We start from the raw sequence: 20,726 nt of genomic DNA on the forward strand, positions 1-20,726 counted from the left end.
TCCAACAATTGTTTACAGACAGATTGTTTCACTTATAATTCACTGTATCACAATTCCAGCGGGTCAGAAGTTTACATACACTAAGTTGACTGTGCCTTTAAACAGCTTGGAAAATTCCAGAAAATTATATCATGGCTTTAGACACTTATGATAGGCGAATTCACATAATTTGAGTCAATTGGAGGTGTACCTGTGGATGTATTTCAAGGCCTACCTTCAAACGCAGTGCCTCTGATTGACATCATGGGAAAATTAAAAGAAATCAGCCAAGACCTCAGAAAACAATTGTAGACCTCCACCAGTCTAGTTCATCCTTGGGAGCAATTTCCAAACGCCTGAAGGTACCACGTTCATCTGTACAAACAATAGTACGCAAGTATAAACCCCATGGGACCACGCAGCCGTCATACCGCTCAGACAGGAGACACGTTCTGTCTCTTAGAGATGCACGTACTTTGGTGCGAAAAGTGCAAATCAATCCCAGAACAACATCAAAATACCTTGCGAAGATGTTGGAGGAAACAGGTACAAAAGTATCTACAGCCACAGTAAAACAAGTCCTATATCGACATAACATAAAGGCCGCTCAGCAAGGAAGAAGCCACTGCTCCAAAACCACCATATAGAAAGCCAGACTGCGGTTTGCAACTGCACATGGGGACAAAGATGGTACTTGTTGTCATGTTGTGGGGATGCTTGTTGTGGGGATGCTTTGCTGCAGGAGGGACTGGTGCACTTCACAAAATAGATGGCATCATGAGGTAGGAAAATTATGTGGATATATTGAAGCAACATCTCAAGACATCAGTCAGGAAGTTAAAGCTGGGTCGCAAATGGGTCTTCCAAATAGACAATGACCCCAAGCATACTTCGAAAGATGTGGCAAAATGGCTTAAGGACAACAAAGTCAAGGTATTGGAGTGGCCATCACAAAGCCCTGACCTCAACCCTATGGAGAATTTGTGGGCAGAACTGAAAAAGGAGGCCTACAAACCTGACTCAGTTTCACTGGATTTGTCAGGAGGAATGGGTCAAAATTCACCCAACTTATTGTGAGAAGCTTGTGGATCGTTGGAATGAGGTGAAGAAGAGGACCAAAAAAGTGTTCGTCATATTTTTAATGGAACAACTGAACACTACACAAAATGAAAACGAAACAGTCCCATGTGGCACTAACACGGAAAATAAACACCCACTACTCAAAAGTGAAACCAGGCTCCCTAAGTATGATTCTCAATCAGGGACAACGATTGACAGCTGCCTCTGATTGAGAACCATACAAGGCGAACACAGCAATTCCAAATCATAGAAAAACGAACATAGACAACCCACCCAACTCACGCCCTAACCATACTACAACAAAGACAATAAAAGAACTAAGGTCAGAACGTGACAGTGGAAGGCTACTTGAAACATTTGAACCAAGTTAAACAATTTAAAGGCAATGCTACCAAATACTAATTGAGTGTATGTCAACTTTGAAAAAAATTTAATCTGAAATAAATCATTCTCTCTACTATTATTCTGACATTTCACATTCTTAAAATAAAGTGGTGATCATAACTGACCCAAGACAGGGAATTTTTACTAGGATTAAATGTCAGGAATTGTGAAAAACTGAGTTTAAATGTATTTGGCTAATGTGTATGTAAACTTCCGACTTCAACTGTAAATACAAAACATGGTCAGAAACAGATAGTTGTAAACAATACTAAAGAAAGGCATTTGGAAAATAAAGAGGCCATTTAAAAAAGTATCTTATCCTCTCATGAATACCGCATTTGATAAAGGGTCCCATTCCCAACACAGTGTACTAAGAGAATGCACTGGCCCATCCTTTTTAAAACCACCTGATGGTGAGTGAACCTGAGGTCAGTGTATATCTTACAGGGATCATCAACTAGATTCAGCGTAGGGACATTTTATTTTATTGAGCGGATAGTCAGGGGGCCGGAACATCATTTTAAATCATTGGTCGACTGCAAATTGACCGCAAGAAGCCCAAACAGACTTAAACATAATAATTTCCAACGAAGCTTACATTAGTATATGATCACTTGCCTCTCTATTATGTGCAGAAATACTTGGGAACAGAATTCCCAAATTTAAATGACGCGGAGCTGATTTCCTGGTGTTTTTATGTCCAACAATGAAAATGTAAAAAATGAAGAATAATATTGTTTTATAATTTTTTTCCTCAGAAAACATGGGGGGCAAAATAAAACCACCGTGGGCCATCAGTTGGGGAACCCTGCTTGAGGTCTTGTCTGTCATGTAGGGATGAACCTGTCTCTCTTTGTTTCTGCCTGCTCCTGATCCACCTCTACCAGGGCCCATTTCTGGACCTCCCCGGACCCAAACAAGGTGAAGATGAAAGCTCCTACGGCGCTGATCCCGGCCGACAGACAGAACACACTCCTCCATCCCGCCAGGGATTGCTGTTCCAGGAGGGAGGGGGGGACATGGGTCATAGTCGTATGTATAACAGTCTTCAAGAGTGCAGTAACTTTTAGAAATGAGCCATCGGGAAGATGTCAATTGCATACTCCTCGCGTCAAGCAGCCCAATTCTGATGTTTCTTCCACTAACCAATCACATCAGCGCTTTTCACATCAGCTCTTTTCCAGAGCTGATCTGTTTGGTCAAAATACATTTTTTTTTTTTTAACTATCAGAATTGTGCTGCCATGTGTCAACACAGCCATGGTCTAATACTTTTTTACAGTATTTAAGTAGATATATTACAAATATTTAATTATTTCTAAAAGTAGTACAGAATGAATGCATTTGATTATGAAGGAAATGTCACCAGAAAGCTTACATCTTTGGTGAGGTAACCTGTGATGATTGGAGCGACCACACCTGGGATAGTCCCGAAAGTGTTGGTGATTCCTAAAAGTACCCCCGCATACCTGAGGAAGAGAGAGAGAGAAAAATAGAGGTTCAAAATCAATCATCCAAACATCCAAAAGCCGTGAAAAAGCAGTGAGTATGTGAGTGACTTCTTCAGTCTTCAGTGACGTAGAGTGTGATAGAATGAGCGGAAGAGAGAGAAAGTTCAGTAAAGGTCCAAAATTTGCCAGAAAAGACGGGTGAGTAGGGAGAGAAGTGAAGTGACGACCTCTCAAATCGATTAAACACCCACCGTGGAGCAATGTCTATCTGATTGATGAAGACCCCGGCTGCACTGGTGCCTCCTGCAGTTGAAGAGAGGGTGAGGAAGGTCACTGCCAACACACCACTGCAGCCGGAGTAGCCCACAGCAACCAGGAACGCTGCAGGCAGCAGCAGACCTGGGGGAGGAGGGGTCAACAATATGCATCAATCACAGGAGGTTAATGTCTCCTTAAATGGGGAGAACGGGCTCATGGCAATTAGTAGAACGAGCTCAAATACTACATGGTTTCCAGGTGTTTGATGCCATTCCATTTGTTCGGTTCTGGCCATTATTATGAGCTGTTCTCCCCTCAGCAGCCTCCTGTGACGTCAATATACATGGTCAATGTACAAACGCTGCATTTAACAGAAACACATAGGTATGGCCATCCACACAATTAACATGTACACAGTTTACGTGATACTCTAACTGTAAGTCGGTCTGGATAAGAGCGTCTTCTAAATAACTCAAATGTAATACTCTATTAGTTCATATTTTGTTACAAAACATATTACTACAGACTAAAATATCCGCTGCATGAAATAGCCTCCAAAGAATCCCGAAAGAACTGTTGCATGTTTAACCAGTCAATCAATCAAACATCTGGTAAAGTCCATAAGTAACCGAGACCGGTTCCTTTCAAAATAAAAGTCCCCTCCTTGCCTGTGATAGTGAAGATCTTGCGGACCGCTGTGACACTCAACAGCTCCTTCTCCAGGAGGCTGTCTGCTACTACACCTGATATCACTGAGAAGGCCCAGCCACCCAGATAAGGCAGAGCTGAGAGAAAGGCATTCTATATAGACAGTCAGAAAGAAATGGACAATATTAACCGACAAAAAAACAACAACAGAAAGGATTGCAACTGCATTGCAGGAATAAAATATCCCGATAACATGGAAACACTTTCACCAATGTTTTATTACAGCAATGCTACAGCAGAACGGTATAGGCCAAGGTTCAAGATTCAAGTCTCGAGACTCCTGTTCTATCCCTGTACACTGTGATATCTTAGTCATTCTCTAGTCCTACCACCTGCCTACAGAGCCTAATACCACCAGGTGGAGCTCTTACCATATTTATTATACCTATCTGGCCTTTACAGCAGTCTGGAATTGAGCATCTCACTCTCTCGCTCTCCTCTTAAGGAGTCATCCATAGAAATCATATGTCCATATATATCAATGATGTATGACTTAATATATGATTTCTTTGGGTCTCACCTGTCGGAGGTCAAAGTGAAGCACCGTGTCCATGTAGGTGGGTAGTGATGTGAGCAGAATGCAGTTACCCCAGTTGGCACACATCTGAGACACTATGATGGCCCACAGGGGAACAGAGAGCATCATGGGCAACAAAGGCACTGACCAGCCATGAGCACCACCCTGGGTTAGGAGCCAGAGAGAGAGAGAGAGAGAGCGAGAGAGAGAGAGAGAGAGAGAGAGAGAGAGAGCGAAGAGAGAAAGATAGAGAGAGGGGGTATGCTAATTTGGGATAGAGCAGACCTAACTCACTCCATTAAATTAGTCAAAACAGGAACATTTTACATTTGGCTAGAAATTCAAAAGGAAATGATCTTAACAGAGAAAAAGATCCTCCTGTGTGCTACCTACAGTATATCCCCCTCAATCATGAGGCATCAAAGCTAAAGGAACTGAGTAATAATAAGAAATGTTATAGATGTAAGGAATGTAGCGTGAAAACCTATCAAAAATCAATTAGGCAACAACAAGTTCAATCCCTTTTAGACAACTTCCTGGACAAAACGTTCCACTGTAATAGTGAAGGTGTAAACCTGGCAGTAGAAAATCTTAACAGTATATTTGGCCTCTCAGCTTCCCTATCAAATCTAAAAATTTCAAGCAGAAAACCGAAGAAAATTAACAACAATGACAAAAGGTTTGATGAAGAATGCAAAAACCTAAGAAAGAAATTGAGAAACCTGTTCAACCAAAAACATAAAGACCCAGAAAACCTGAGTCTACGCCTTCACTATGGTGAATCATTAAAACAATACAGAAATACACTACGGATAAAGAAGGAACAGCACGTCAGAAATCAGCTCAATGTAATTGAAGAATCCATCCCTTTTGGCTCTATAACAAAGAACAAACAGTAAAAACATATACATGATCAAATACAAATCTTAGAATCAACTATTAAAGACCAGAACACACTGGATTCTCCAATTACCTTGAATGAACTACAGGATAAAATAAAAACCCTCCAACCCAAAAAGCCTGTGGTGTTGATGGTATCCTCAATGAAATGATCAAATATACAGACAACAAAATCCAATTGGCTATACTAAAACTCTTTAACATCATCCTTAGCTCTGGCATCTTCCCCAATATTTGGAACCAAGGACTTATCACCCCAATCCACAAAAGTGGAGACAAATTTGACCCCAATAACTCCTGTGGGATATGCGTCAACAGCAACCTTGGGAAAATGCTCTGCTTTATCATTAACAGAAGACTCGTACAGTTCCTCAGTGAAAACGTACTGAGCAAATGTCAAATTGGCTTTTTGCCAAATTATCGTATGACAGACCATGTATACACCCTCCACACCATAATTGACAAACAAATAAACCGAAACAAAGGCAAAGTCTTCTCATGCTTTGTTGATTTCAAAAAAGCCTTCGACTCAATTTGGCATGAGAGTCTGCTATACAAATTGATGGAAAGTGGTGTTGGGGGAAAAACATATGAGATAATAAAATCCATATCCACAAACAACAAGTGTGCGGTTCAAATAGGCAAAAATCACACACATTTCTTCCCACAGGGCCGTGGGGTGAGACAGGGATGCAGCTTAAGCCCCACCCTCTTCAACATATATATCAACGAATTGGCGAGGGCACTTGAACAGTCTGCAGCACTCGGCCTCACCCTACTAGAATCTGAAGTCAAATGTCTACTGTTTGCTGATGATCTAGTGCTTCTGTCACCAACCAAGGAGGGCCTACAGCAGCACCTAGATATTCTGCACAGATTCTGCCAGACCTGGGCCATGACAGTAATTCTCAGTAAGACCAAAATAATGGTGTTCCAAAAAAGGTCCAGTCACCAGGACCACAAATACAAATTCCATCTAGACACCATTGCCATAGAGTACACAAAAAACTAGACATTCCTTGTCCTAAACATCAACGCCACAGGTAACTTCCACAAAGCTGTGAACAATCTGAGAGACAAGGCAAGAAGGGCATTCTATGCCATCAAAAGGAACATCAAATTTCTATACCAATTAGGAGCTGGCTACAAATACTTTAATCAGTTATAGAACCCATTGCCCTTTATGGTTGTGAGGTCTGAGGTCCGCTCACCAACCAAGAATTCACAAAATGGGACAAACACCAAATTGAGACTATGCATGCAGAATTCTGCAAAAAATATCCTCAGTGTACAACATAAAACATCAAATAATGCATGCAGAGCGGAATTAGGCCGATACCCACTAATGATCAAAATCCAGAAAAGAGACGTTAAATTATACAACCACCTAAAAGGAAGCGATTCCCAAAACTTCCATAACAAAGCCATCACCTACAGAGAGATGAACCTGGAGAAGAGTCCCCTAAGCAAGCTGGTCCTGAGGCTCTGTTCACAAACACAAACAGACCCCACAGAGCCCCAGGACATCAACACAATTAGACTCAACCAAATCATGAGAAAACAAAAAGCTAATTACTTGACACGTTTGAAAGAATTAACAAAAAAACAGAGCAAACTAGAATGCTATTTGGCCCAAACAGAGAATTCTCTCTTTCTCTCTTTCTCTCTGAGGACCTGAGCCCTTGGACCATGCCTCAGGACAACCTGGCATGATGACTCTTTGCTGTCCCCAGTCCATCTGGCCGTGATGCTGCTCCAGTTTCAACTGTTCTGCCTGCGGCTATGGAACCCTGACCTGTTCACTGGACGTGCTACCTCTCTAGAGACAGCAGGAGCGGTAGAGATACTCTTAATGATCGGCTATGAAAAGCCAACTGACCTTTACTCTTGAGGTGCTGACTTGCTGCACCCTTGACAACTACTGTGATAATTATTATTTGACCATGAAAATTTGAACATCTTGGCCATGTTCTGTTCTGGACTGGCCACCCCTCATAGCCTGGTTCCTCTCTAGGTTTCTTCCTAGGTGTTGGCCTTTCTAGGGAGTTTTTCCTAGCCACCGTGCTTCTACACCTGCATTGCTTGCTGTTTGGGGTTTTAGGCTGGGTACAGCACTTTGAGATATCAGCTGATGTAAAATACATTTGATACACAGTGGCAGAATACCTGACCACTGTGACTGTCCCAAACTTTTTTGTTTGTTGAATTTTACCCCTTTTTTCTCCCCAATTTCATTGTATCCAATTGTTAGTAGCTACTATCTTGTCTCATCGCTACAACTCCTGTACGGGCTCGGAAGAGATGAAGGTTGAAAGTCATGCGTCCTTCGATAGACAACCAAACCAAGCCCCACTGCTTCTTAACACAGCGCGCATCCAACCCGGAATCCAGCCGCACCAATGTGTCAGAGGAAACACCATGCACCTGGCACTGCGCCTGGCCCGCCACAGGAGTCGCTGGTGCACGATGACACAAGGATATCCCTACCGGCCAAGCCCTCCCTAACCCGGACGACGCTAGGCCAATTGTGCCTGTGCGTGAACCCAGAGTCTCTGGTGGCACAGCTGGCACTGCAGTACAGCGCCCTTAACCACTGCGCCACCCAGGAGGCCTGACTGACCCAAACTTAAGGTAAACTTTGACTATGTACAGACTCAGTTAGCATAGCCTTGCTATTGAGAAAGGCCGCCGTAGGCAGACCTGGCTCTCAAGAGAAGACACGCTATGTGCACACTGCCCACAAAATGAGGTGGAAACTGAGCTGCACTTCCTAACTTCTTGCCAAATGTATGACCATATTAGAGACACATGTTTCCCTCAGATTACACAGATCCACAAAGAATTCGAAATCAAACCCGATTTTGATAAACTCCCATATCTACTGGGTGAAATATCACAGTGTGCCATCACAGCAGCAAGATTTGTGACCTGTTGCCACAAGCAAAGGGCAATTAGCGAAGAACAAACACCAATGTAAATACAACCCATATTTCTGTTTATTTATTTTCCCTTTTGTACTTTAACCAATTGCACATCATTACAACACTGTATATATACAGTACATAATACAACATTTGTAATGTCTTTATTCTTTTGGAACTTCTGTGAGTGTAATGTTTACTGTTCATTTTTATAGTTTATTTCACTTTTGTATATTATCTACCTCACTTGCTTTGGCAATGTTAACATACGTTTCCCATGCCAATAAAGCCCCTTGAATTAAATTGAAATGAGTTGAGAGGAAGTGGATTGACTGTGAACCGATTTACAAAATGTATGACAAAGGGCCGTAAAGGACACCACAGATAGACTGTTGTTACCCCTTTTCCTATGGAGTTGATGATGTAATCTTTTTCTCTTGTGCTGATTCGTGGATGAGTGCCAGGCTGGTCCGACACCAGAATGAACCAGAACACTGCCCAAATGCAACCAGCACCCCCTGGTGATGAGAGAAAGAGGGACAGAGAGAGAGAGAGACAGAGGGACAGAGTGAGAGAAAAGCCTGATTCTGTTGACATCTTCACAAAGCAAAAGGTTGTGCAGGTACAGTGTTTGTGCTGAACAAGAGAGTGTTCACGGAAGAATTGTGAATGATTAAAAAAAAATGGAAGGTATTATGTGTGTGAAAACTTCACAGGAGAACAAAATAAGAGCTGAAAATGTGGGTATGCAGAGACATGCAGATATGGTGTGTGTAGGGGGAATGTATATGTTTGAGGGGTGTAATGAATGTATATGTTTGAGGGGTGTAATGAATGTATAGGTTTGAGGGGTGTAATGAATGTATAGGTTTGAGGTGTGTAATGAATGTATATGTTTGAGGTGTGTAATGAATGCATTATGTTTGAGGGGTGTAATGAATGTATAGGTTTGAGGGGTGTAATGAATGTATAGGTTTGAGGGGTGTAATGAATGTATAGGTTTGAGGGGTGTAATGAATGTTTATGTTTGAGGGGTGTAATGAATGTATAGGTTTGAGGGGTGTAATGAATGTATAGGTTTGAGGTGTGTAATGAATGTATATGTTTGAGGTGTGTAATGAATGCATTATGTTTGAGGGGTGTAATGAATGTATAGGTTTGAGGGGTGTAATGAATGTATAGGTTTGAGGGGTGTAATGAATGTATAGGTTTGAGGGGTGTAATGAATGTATAGGTTTGAGGGGTGTAGTGAATGCATTATGTTTGAGGGGTGTAATAAATGTATAGGTTTGAGGTGTGTAATGAATGTATATGTTTGAGGGGTGTAATGAATGTATAGGTTTGAGGTGTGTAATGAATGTATAGGTTTGAGGGGTGTAATGAATGTATAGGTTTGAGGGGTGTAATGAATGTATATGTTTGAGGGGTGTAATGAATGTATAGGTTTGAGGGGTGTAATGAATGTATAGGTTTGAGGGGTGTAATGAATGTATAGGTTTGAGGTGTGTAATGAATGTATATGTTTGAGGGGTGTAATGAATGTATAGGTTTGAGGTGTGTAATGAATGTATATGTTTGAGGGGTGTAATGAATGTATATGTTTGAGGGGTGTAATGAATGTATAGGTTTGAGGGGTGTAATGAATGTATAGGTTTGAGGGGTGTAATGAATGTATATGTTTGAGGGGTGTAATGAATGTATAGGTTTGAGGGGTGTAATGAATGTATAGGTTTGAGGGGTGTAATGAATGTATAGGTTTGAGGTGTGTAATGAATGTATAGGTTTGAGGTGTGTAATGAATGTATAGGTTTGAGGGGTGTAATGAATGTATAGGTTTGAGGGGTGTAATGAATGTATAGGTTTGAGGGGTGTAATGAATGTATAGGTTTGAGGGGTGTAATGAATGCATTATGTTTGAGGGGTGTAATGAATGTATAGGTTTGAGGGGTGTAATAAATGTATTATGTTTGAGGTGTGTAATGAATGTATATGTTTGAGGGGTGTAATGAATGTATATGTTTGAGGTGTGTAATGAATGTATAGGTTTGAGGGGTGTAATTAATGCATTATGTTTGAGGGGTGTAATGAATGTATAGGTTTGAGGGGTGTAATAAATGTATTATGTTTGAGGTGTGTAATGAATGTATATGTTTGAGGGGTGTAATGAATGTATAGGTTTGAGGGGTGTAATGAATGTATTATGTTTGAGGGGTGTAATGAATGTATTATGTTTGAGGGGTGTAATGAATGTATAGGTTTGAGGGGTGTAATGAATGTATAGGTTTGAGGGGTGTAATGAATGTATTATGTTTGAGGGGTGTAATGAATGTATAGGTTTGAGGGGTGTAATGAATGTATAGGTTTGAGGGGTGTAATGAATGTATAGGTTTGAGGGGTGTAATGAATGTATAGGTTTGAGGGGTGTAATGAATGTATTATGTTTGAGGGGTGTAATGAATGTATAGGTTTGAGGGGTGTAATGAATGTATTATGTTTGAGGGGTGTAATGAATGTATAGGTTTGAGGGGTGTAATTAATGTATTATGTTTGAGGGGTGTAATGAATGTATAGGTTTGAGGGGTGTAATGAATGTATAGGTTTGAGGGGTGTAATGAATGTATAGGTTTGAGGGGTGTAATGAATGTATTATGTTTGAGGGGTGTAATGAATGTATTATGTTTGAGGGGTGTAATGAATGTATTATGTTTGAGGGGTGTAATGAATGTATATGTTTGAGGGGTGTAATGAATGTATAGGTTTGAGGGGTGTAATGAATGTATTATGTTTGAGGGGTGTAATGAATGTATTATGTTTGAGGGGTGTAATGAATGTATATGTTTGAGGGGTGTAATGAATGTATAGGTTTGAGGGGTGTAATGAATGTATAGGTTTGAGGGGTGTAATGAATGTATTATGTTTGAGGGGTGTAATGAATGTATTATGTTTGAGGGGTGTAATGAATGTATATGTTTGAGGGGTGTAATGAATGTATTATGTTTGAGGGGTGTAATGAATGTATTATGTTTGAGGGGTGTAATGAATGTATAGGTTTGAGGGGTGTAATGAATGTATTATGTTTGAGGGGTGTAATGAATGTATAGGTTTGAGGGGTGTAATGAATGTATAGGTTTGAGGGGTGTAATGAATGTATAGGTTTGAGGGGTGTAATACATGTATAGGTTTGAGGGGTGTAATTGCTATCCAACTCTCACCAAACATGTAGAAGACAGCTGGCCAGCCCAGACTGTGACAGATGAAGCCAGTGAGGGGCAGGGCTACAAAGGCCCCAAAGTTGGCACCTGACCCCGAAAGGGTCATGAGCCGAGACCTCTCTAGAGGGGGAGCCCAGCGAGCCCACATGGCCATCATGGCCGGGAACGTCACCCCCTGAAGACATACAAACACAGAGTGATACACACCGGTTTAAATAAACCATGGCACTGAAATTAACAATATACCTTGGTGTTTTACGGAAAATAATGACCATATGTCATTATGTATACGATAAATAGGGTTGTTTATACAATCAAATGCTAATCCAGTTCATTTCTGATGACAGAATGAGATTGACCCCTACTCTGAACACATAAAGCCTCTTACCTCCCCAAAGCCCTCCAGTGCCCGTAAGCCAAACAGCCAGTAGGGTCCTAGCTGCGCTGCCAGGGGGGTGAGGAGGGTGAGGGCTGCGGTGCCCAGCACCCCTCCCCCCAGGAAGATACTCCCCCCAAAGTGTCCGGCCAGGTAACCCCCGGGGATCTGCGTCACCAGGTAGCCAAAGAAGAACGCCCCCAGCAGCAGGCCCTGAGTCAGAGAATCCCACAAATACAGAGGTATCTGAGAGAGAGAGAGACATAAATTAGCATTAGTGTTTAGTATGAGTTTGTGAGTGTCTTCGCATGTGCAGTATGTCCAGTATGCATGGATCTTGTTTGTGTGAAGCCTATTTATGTACTGTAATATATGTGCTATAATTAAGCAATAAGGCCTGAGGGGGGGGGGGGTGGTATATGGCCAATATACTACGGCTATGGGCTGTTCTTATGCACAACACAACGAGGAGTGCCTGGACACAGCCTTTAGCTGTGGTATATTGGCCATATATCACAAACCTCCGAGGTGCCTTATTGCTATTATAAACTGGTTACCAACGTAACCAGATAAGTCAATAAATGTTTTGCCATACCATTGGTATACGGTCTGATATACCACGGCTGTCAGCCAATCAACATTCAGGTCTCGAACCACCCAGTTTATAATATATGATATAATATGCATGTAGAGTATACTACTATAGGTCTAGTTGATACTTTGGAATAGCTGGTACTTACCCCATCTGGTTGGTCTGGGATTTGGCTGCCATTGCCGTGGGAGGAAACTGGGCACTCATGGCCACCTGAGCTGTTGAGAGATGGTTGGATTTTGGTCCCATTGACCATGGCGACCATGGCAACACTTAGATTGACACGGAGACCGTAGACGACGGAGAATCCAAAGAACATCATGATGGCCAGATTGCAGCGTGCAGAGCAACATTGTGGAGGTACTGTTAGACACGACAACAACATGTGCCCAATCACACCTCACAGTCTGTCTGAAAACACTTAAAGATGACTGAAGATGACACTTAAAGATGACTATTTAGACAGTGCTAGCAGTAAATCTACTCTAGCTAACGAGGAGTACATGACACTTAAATTACATTTTTCACTAGCACACTGTTAGTTATGATGTAATAAGCAAAATCATAGGGGCGAATCCGAACTTCCACGTAGGTCAAATGTTCACTTAGTCCCCCACTGACATCAATGCCCCATACTGACAAAACACTTGATATGACTTCATTCAACAATCAGAAGGTTAGCATTACATAATGAAGTAAAAGAACGAAGCACGACTAGCACATTCATGCTGATGAGTGCTGACCACGCAAAAGAGCAACCAAAACAAGTTAAGACACCTGAATCATCAACATCCACCACTTCTTTTTTAAGTAGGGGTGTAGTATCTCCACTCTCGTCCAGTGGGGAGGAGTCGATGGAGTATCCATTTTGCAAAGCCATTGCAACCACCAGTCAGGTGACGGCCAGAGAGGGGAATGAAGTGAGGGTGATCTGAGGTCACCTAACCATAGTGTCCTAAGAAAATCTGCTAGATAGAGAAACGGCAAGAGTCAGCATGAGCAACTGCTAGACATTCAGCCTCATGCACGTGCGCACACACACAAACACACAGACGGGTTAAGACTACAGATACAGGCTGGACAAGCATTTCGCTACACCCGCAATAACATCTGTTAAATATGTGTATGTGAGCAATCAAATTTGATTTGATTTGGATATGAGAATGACCATGACTAGGCGGGTCACTGGTCCTCACGGTGTTCAATGTAATTGGCCGAGCATGCCAAGACAAAAAGTATTTAGTTCCTTAGCTACAATAGCCAGACGACAACAATTTACTGACTTTAAAGAAATCCGTAGGAGATTGTGCAACAATGACAAAACACCTGACAAGTCAAAGAGACCCGACATAGACATGTATATAACATTATGCTTTGCTCTTTATATCGAGGAATGTTTAGATAGAGAAAACGGTTTGAACAATTACCACAAATTGGATTGGATGGACCAGATAGTTATTCACTTGCGGTTATTGAGGTTCTAGACCTAGATCGTCGGACTGGAGAGCATCATATATACATTCTTCTTCTTCTGATGATGATGATGGGGATGATGATGCTCCAAATAGTTTTACGCTAGCTGGTGGTGTGGATTATCCCACGTTAACCCTGCACAAAAAAACAAGACGGGAAACAAATACCAGACTGTGAGTAATGGCCTACGTAAAGTCAGTCACAGACGCATGATTTCAATGATTTTTCATAGCTACTTCTTTTAGTGCTGGACAAGTAGTACGCAATACATCTGATCTCAGATGATAGGTCTTTCCACTAAATGAAATAAAGTAGTAGACTTGGCCTCTCCTCCACTCTAACTGTGACTTGTGCAGACTGACCAAAAGCAGATGTGAACCTAGTGTATGTGCAGACAAACAAAACTTTCCCAGGTTACCATTGGAGGAACAGAGAATGTATGTTAAGCAGGTCAGCTGATGAGGGGGGTGGAATAGAATGAGGTAATGTAATACCTCTTGACATGGTGAAGGTGAAATTTAAGGTGAATAAAGTTTTTATTCAGTTTGGAGTGATTAACACAATGCTTAGCATATTTATGTTTTTCCTTTTCTGTAATATTCAGAAAACTAGAGTCCTCAAAGAGGCAATTCATCATGATGATTACCAATGTTCTATTTGTGACACATTTGTTCATAAATTGATGGTCAATAGATTTGTGACTGAATGTTATGGATTCTTCTCATATCGTTTGATAGTGATTGACACCAGAGCTCCTGAAAGTACAAGGACTGAGGACACATTGATTCTTATTGTATTGATGACATTATGCACACTGTATGATTCTGTAGCAGCTGGCAAAGTCACTGTCTTTTGTTTTGACGTCGTACAAGCCTCTCGGGATGATGTTTAGAGAACATTTGGTACTGTCGGATTAGAATATAAAGGGCCTGTCTCCAAGAGGCATGTTAGACAATATCTCTGCTTCTGTACCGGAGGCTTCTCCATGTTGCAATTTGTAACTAAACCAAAATTATTTTGTGATCAACGACTGCTCTACTTTTTAATTCACCATGAAATTACCATTACACATGGATAGACTCAAAAATCTATGTGCAAAATCTCTATGCGTGTTTACGATTCGGAGAAACCGCTAGTCACATGACCAAAAACGTAATTTTCTTCGGTGACGCGATTATGAATTTGCACCAATGACTGTATATATGAATTTGCACTTAAGTCTACAGCACAAGATACACGCAGCTAGTTTACACATTGCGCAACAAGCTGCTCCGTATGAGTTAGAAATCGATGGTTATTTCCCAAGTTCCTTCCTGGTTGCAATGTGACAAGTTATTGCGCTCAGTGGTGGTGATTCCTGAACAGTAAGTAGCAGTTTATTGTGTAGTTTCCGTTTTTATCTGTGAAACACGACCAGCCAGAAATGTAGATAAGGCCAACTGTCAAGTTATGCTGGTGTCTAATGTAGCAAACTAACCTAGCTAGCTAGTTTGTTATGAAAGGAAAGTAAGGTAGCTAGTTTAAAAAATATATAACTTGGCAAATTCTTATTTACAATGACGGCCTAGGAACAGTGGGTTAACTGCCTTGTTCAGGGGCAGAACAACAGAGGCTACCTGCAGCCCCATAGTTACACATGATATGCAAAGATGTCATAGACTCAGTCAGACCTTTTGGGAAAATGGGTAATTGTTGTTCATTCTGGCTTTGTTTTGTTCTTGTGAAGCTCACACAGCCATATTTCATGATTTGACAACATGGAAAACCCCTACCAAACGAGAATCGCAGCTTTAAAGGCATAATCTGTCAGTCCTTGCATTCATTGCTACCTCTATGCATCTGAGAGAAGATACATTTCCCCAGCCCCATCACTCAGTTTAAATAACAAAGTGGCAGGGCCAGGCTGTTGAAATAACATATTTGAACACATGTCCAGCAAATAACATCACACTCACACTGTTTTATCGTTAGTTCACTAACTTCCTGGTCCTCTTCGTTACATTGATTTCAAGGTTCAAGATGACCACACTTCTTAGCTTACTCCTCGGGGCTGGTCCACTACTGTTACTTGCCCTAAACCCAGTACATGGATCCGACAATGCCACCCTCCCATTGGTTCTGTGGCACGGAATGGGTAAGCACTTGAGATGCATAATGCAACAACATCATGTTTCACATACAGCAGTGGTGTTTCTAAGCTTGGCAGAGTAGCAAAACAAGGAACTGATGGCCACTTCCTATATTTGCATGTGTCCCTTAGATAAGTCATGATATGACAGTTAGTGTATATGAATAGTTGTTTTTACACCCAAAACTCTATATCAATCAATTTTTCACATTCAGTTTTTTCATCAGAAATGATTGCTTTTGAGTTGTCAGATTTTTGGATTCCTAATTTAATTTTTATTTGTATTTATTTTTTGCAAAATGCTTTATATGTGTTGTTTAGCTGGAATGGACTGTTCGTATCCTGTAATTTGACTGTGATATGTGGTTGTCTCACCTAGCTATCTTAAGATGAATGCACTTACTGTAAGTCGCTCTGGATAAAAGCATCTGCTAAATGACTCAAATGTCAAATGTAAATGTTTTTACATACAGGCTCATATTACTGTATTGAATAACACCTAAATATATTTTTTTAAATATGTCACAAATGTATCAGTTCTTTATCAATTTGTTTTTAGTTATTTGTTACATTTTACTGTGTAAATCCTAGTACTACTTATTTTTCTGAGAGTGAGGTGGATATGAAACATTTAGCAAAAAAACACAATTTGTCTGTCATTGAACAACACCGTGCAATGATTAGATAGTGAAAAAACACACCAATCTCTTTCATAATTTCTTGAAACAACAAAAGCAAACTTACCAACATTTCTGAAAATGGATATATAGCATTTTGGAATGAAACTCTTCATATAGAGACTCTGGGTTCTTGTTTCGGTGTGTACATAGGAGACAGCTGTTGCAACCCTCTCAGCATGGGCTCCATAAAGAAGATGGTCGAGGAAACCATCCCTGGAATTGACGTCCTGTCACTAATGATTGGCAAGACTGTCATTCAGGTACTTTCCAATCTGTGTTGGACAGCCATACCCTGTGGTGACCGGTGTGAATGCTTTGCCTTTGCTCCAGCCAAGCCTGATTCTACTAATGAAAGCTTTGATTGAATTTCATAAGTAGAATTGGGTGTATTACTGCAAGTAGTTTAGTGGTTAAGAGTGTTGGGTTTCTGGTTTGAATCCCCGAGCCATCAAGGTGAAAAAATCTGCCCTTCTGCAGATTTGATGTCTCTGATTCAGAGATTAAATCCAGAAGACACATTTCAGTTGAATGCATTCAATTGTGCAACTGACAAGGTATCCCCTTTCCCTACTGTGTGGCTGGAGCCCTTGCCAGCCCTTGCAAGCTAAAATCACTCACCCTTGACCTATTTTTTGAGATGTGGTGTTTCTGTTTGTCAACACTCCCTCAGGACACAGAGAATGGTTTCTTCATGGATGTCAATGAGCAGGTGTCCATGGTGTGCAGCCAGCTGGCCCAGGATCCCAAACTGAAGGATGGCTACAATGCCATGGGCTTCTCCCAGGGAGGACAGTTTCTGTAAGTAGTGTCTCTGGGTCCGTACTCACAAAGCCTCTCAGGATGCTTTTTGAACGTTTATTTTTTACATGAATTAGAGCTGCAGTATGTGCCGATTCCAGCCCAACACTTGCACACTTATTCAACCCATGTAGTTAAATCAGGTGTCTTAGAGCTGAGGTGGAACAAAAGCCTGCAGAGTTGCCCATCCCTGGTAAAAGTACTCTATACACGAGACAAGAAGCTGTAATTCTCAGTTTTTCGCCTTTTCACCCCCCCCCCCTTCCCCTCCCCTCCAGGAGGGCAGTGGCGCAGCGCTGTCCATCTCCTCCAATGAAAACCCTGATCTCTGTTGGGGGACAACAACAAGGTAACGGCACCATGGCAACAGTGACATAATCCCTTGCCTTGTCTCTTTTCATTGTCTTTCATCCACTTCCTGACAGTTTTGAAATGATCCCATTCTCCACATTCACAGGGGTGTATGGTCTCCCTAAATGCCCTGGAGAGAGCTCCCATATCTGTGACTGGATTCGCAAGAAACTCAACTCAGGAGCCTATACTGATATTGTTCAAAAACAGTGAGTGTAGAATTTATTTACAACTGAAAAACAGTGAGTGTAGAATTTATTTACAACTCAAAAACAGTGAGTGTAGAATTTATTTACAACTCAAAAACAGCGAGTGTAGACTATATTTCAACTCTTTCAGAGTGCAATTCTTATGTTTGAGACAAATCAGCAATATCCAGATTAACAGTATGTTATGACATAGTTACTGTACGTTTTGAGACGAGGTACGACGAGAAAGGGCTTTGTGTATTGTGTGGTTGTTATCCAGTGAGTCATTTGGAACCCTTGTCTTTATCAGCTTGGTGCAGGCACAGTACTGGCACGACCCACTGAACGACGACCTGTACAAAAAACACAGCCTCTTCCTGGCTGATATCAACCAGGAGCGGGTTAGTATGGCTCTAGTATGGTGTTAGTATATATTTTCAGAATCAGACGTTATTTGATTGCTCCATACAGTGCTGTTTATATTCAATATTCTCCTGAGAACTCTCCATCGCTTTATTTCAATTCCATTCAATTCATCTGCGGCCTTTCACCCCATAGGTGGTAAACGAGACTTACAAGAAGAACCTCCAGCTGCTGGACAAGTTTGTGATGGTCAAGTTCTTGCAGGACAGTGTTGTGGATCCAGCTGACACTGAGGTAAATACTGGACACATTGTGACAACCTCTCTTGCTGTACTGTCCTCCTCCTACACTGTAATTACTGATGCTAATAGGCAATATGTATTTTGTATGCAATCTATTTGTTATAGTGGTTTGGTTTTCTGAAAACGGGTCAGGCAAAAGAGACCGAAACGCTTCAGGAGAGTGTTCTCTATAAAGAGGTAAAACCCCCATCATGTTTAGTCATCTTCAAACACAGACATGTACACTATACAGTATATACAAAAGTATGTGGACAGCCCTTCAAATGAATGGTTTCGGCTATTTCAGTCACAACCGTTGCTGACAAAAAAAAAAATCAAGCACACCGCCATGCAATCTCCATAGACAAACACAGGCAGTAGAATGGCCTTCCTAAAGAGCTCAGTTACTTTCAACGTGGCAGTCATAGGATGTCACCTATCTACCAAGTCAGGGCGTCAAATTTCTGCCCTGCTAGAGCTGCCCCGGTCAACTGTAAGTGCTGTTATTGTGAAGTGGAAACGTCTAGGAGCAACAACAGTTCAGCCGCGAAGTGGTAGGCCACACAAGTTCACAGAACAGGACCGCCAAGTGCTGAAGCACGTACCGTGTAACAATCGTCTGTCCTCGGTTGCAACACTCGCTACAGAATTCCAAACTGCCCCTGGAAGCAACATCAGCACAATAACTGTTTGTCGAGAGCTTCATGAAATGGGTTTCCATGGCTGAGCAGCCTCACACAAGCCTAAGATCACCATGCGCAATGCCAAGCGTCGGCTGGAGTGGTGTAAAGCGCGCCGCCATTGAAATCTGGAGCAGGGGAAACGCATTCTCTGGAGTGATGAATCATGCTTCACCATCTGGCACTCCGATGGACAAATCTGGGTTTGGCAGATGCCAGGAGAAAACTACCTGCCCAAATGCATAGTGCCAACTGTAAAGTTTGGTGGAGGAGGAATATTGGTCTGGGGCTGTTTTTCATGGTTCGGGCTAGGCCCCTTAGTTCCAGTGAATGTAAATCGTAATGCTACAGCATGCAATGACATTCTAGACGATTCTGTGCTTCCAACTTTGTGGCAACAGTTTGGGGAAGAACCCCTCCTGTTTCTGCATGACAGTACCCACATGCAGAAAGCAAGGTCCATACAGAAATGGTTTGTTGAGATTGGTGTGGAAGAACTTGACTGGCCTGCACAGAGCCCTGACCTCAACCCCATCAAACACCTTTGGGATGAATTGGAACGCAGACTGCGGACCTGGCCTAATCGCCCAACCTCACTAATGCTCTTGTGACCGAATGGAGTCCCCTTCAGCAATGTTCCAACATCTAGCAGAAAGCCTTCCCAGAAGTGGGGACCAACTCCATATTAATGCCCATAACTTTGGAATGAGATGTATGACAAGCAGGTGTCCACATACTTTGTCATGTAGATTATTTTAATGTATTCGACTCATATTGTAATGTGATATTGATACGTGGAATTTATTTTCAGGATCGTCTGGGACTGGCAGCGATGGATGCAGCTGGAAAGCTGGATTTTCTGGGTACAGAAGGAGATCACCTCCAGTTCACCAGGGAGTGGTTCAATGCCAAACTAGTGCCTTACCTGCGCTAAATACACTTAGCTACCTACGCTGACACTCAAGTTGGCATGCGCACAACTATTGCACTGATCATTCCTATCATATCAATACCATCCTGCTGATGAATCTAATGCACAATTTGATTTTTAAAACCCTGATTTTACCCAGTTCATGTACTACCACAGAAAATTAAGTTAGTCTTAATTGGTTCCCAGAGATGCATGGTGGTCTAACTGGGGGACGTGTATTAAAGTTTACATTTGATAATTTTTTGTTTAGCGCTATTTTGGAATAAAAATGTACATAAAACTTAACGGGTAGTGCGTGTAATGGTAAATAACAAACTAATGATGTTAGATAATCACTGGTTCTGGACTGGGCTAATATTCATTAGTTTACCCAGCTCTCCTTGTGAAAAGTGGTAAACAATGGTCTCTGGGAAAATTATCCAAACATAAGGGCACATCTCACACCCCCCCCCCCTCATTCCATATTTAGCCTGAAG

The 20,726-nt window shown here is 41.7% G+C and overlaps 2 protein-coding genes across 4 annotated transcripts; one reads left to right on the plus strand and one right to left on the minus strand.

Annotated features, from left to right (window-relative positions):
- Positions 1–1,103: 1,103 nt before the first annotated feature.
- Positions 1,104–16,062, minus strand: LOC110489279 (sialin). Of its 3 annotated transcripts, none has more exons than XM_036971721.2 (12): positions 15,806–16,062; positions 13,805–13,985; positions 13,155–13,345; positions 12,526–12,740; positions 11,798–12,031; positions 11,410–11,584; positions 8,597–8,715; positions 4,380–4,541; positions 3,820–3,952; positions 3,145–3,292; positions 2,821–2,911; positions 1,104–2,438 (listed from the first exon to the last, which is right to left on the minus strand). In XM_036971721.2, exons 3-12 carry the CDS (start codon positions 13,255–13,257, stop codon positions 2,271–2,273), a joined length of 1,548 nt encoding a protein of 515 aa, XP_036827616.1. In that variant the 5' UTR covers positions 13,258–13,345; positions 13,805–13,985; positions 15,806–16,062; the 3' UTR covers positions 1,104–2,270. The 3 variants fall into 3 exon arrangements, with proteins under 3 accessions (XP_036827616.1, XP_021417643.1, XP_090084283.1); XM_021561968.3 differs by having other exon boundaries at positions 13,155–13,342; positions 15,806–16,046; XM_090228157.1 differs by lacking the exon at positions 13,155–13,345 and having other exon boundaries at positions 15,808–15,915.
- On the plus strand, positions 13,985–20,535 carry LOC110489299 (palmitoyl-protein thioesterase 1). Its single transcript, XM_021562008.3, has 10 exons — positions 13,985–15,214; positions 15,863–15,984; positions 16,809–16,918; positions 17,329–17,456; positions 17,735–17,805; positions 17,914–18,016; positions 18,306–18,396; positions 18,554–18,652; positions 18,766–18,837; positions 20,131–20,535. The coding sequence occupies exons 1-10, from the start codon at positions 15,141–15,143 to the stop codon at positions 20,251–20,253; spliced, it is 993 nt and encodes a 330-aa protein (XP_021417683.2). The 5' UTR covers positions 13,985–15,140; the 3' UTR covers positions 20,254–20,535.
- Positions 20,536–20,726: the final 191 nt, after the last annotated feature.

This window comes from Oncorhynchus mykiss, chromosome 30 (genome assembly GCF_057628025.1).
Source record: "Oncorhynchus mykiss isolate SJ-2025 chromosome 30, ASM5762802v1, whole genome shotgun sequence".
Taxonomy (NCBI): Eukaryota; Metazoa; Chordata; class Actinopteri; order Salmoniformes; family Salmonidae; genus Oncorhynchus; species Oncorhynchus mykiss.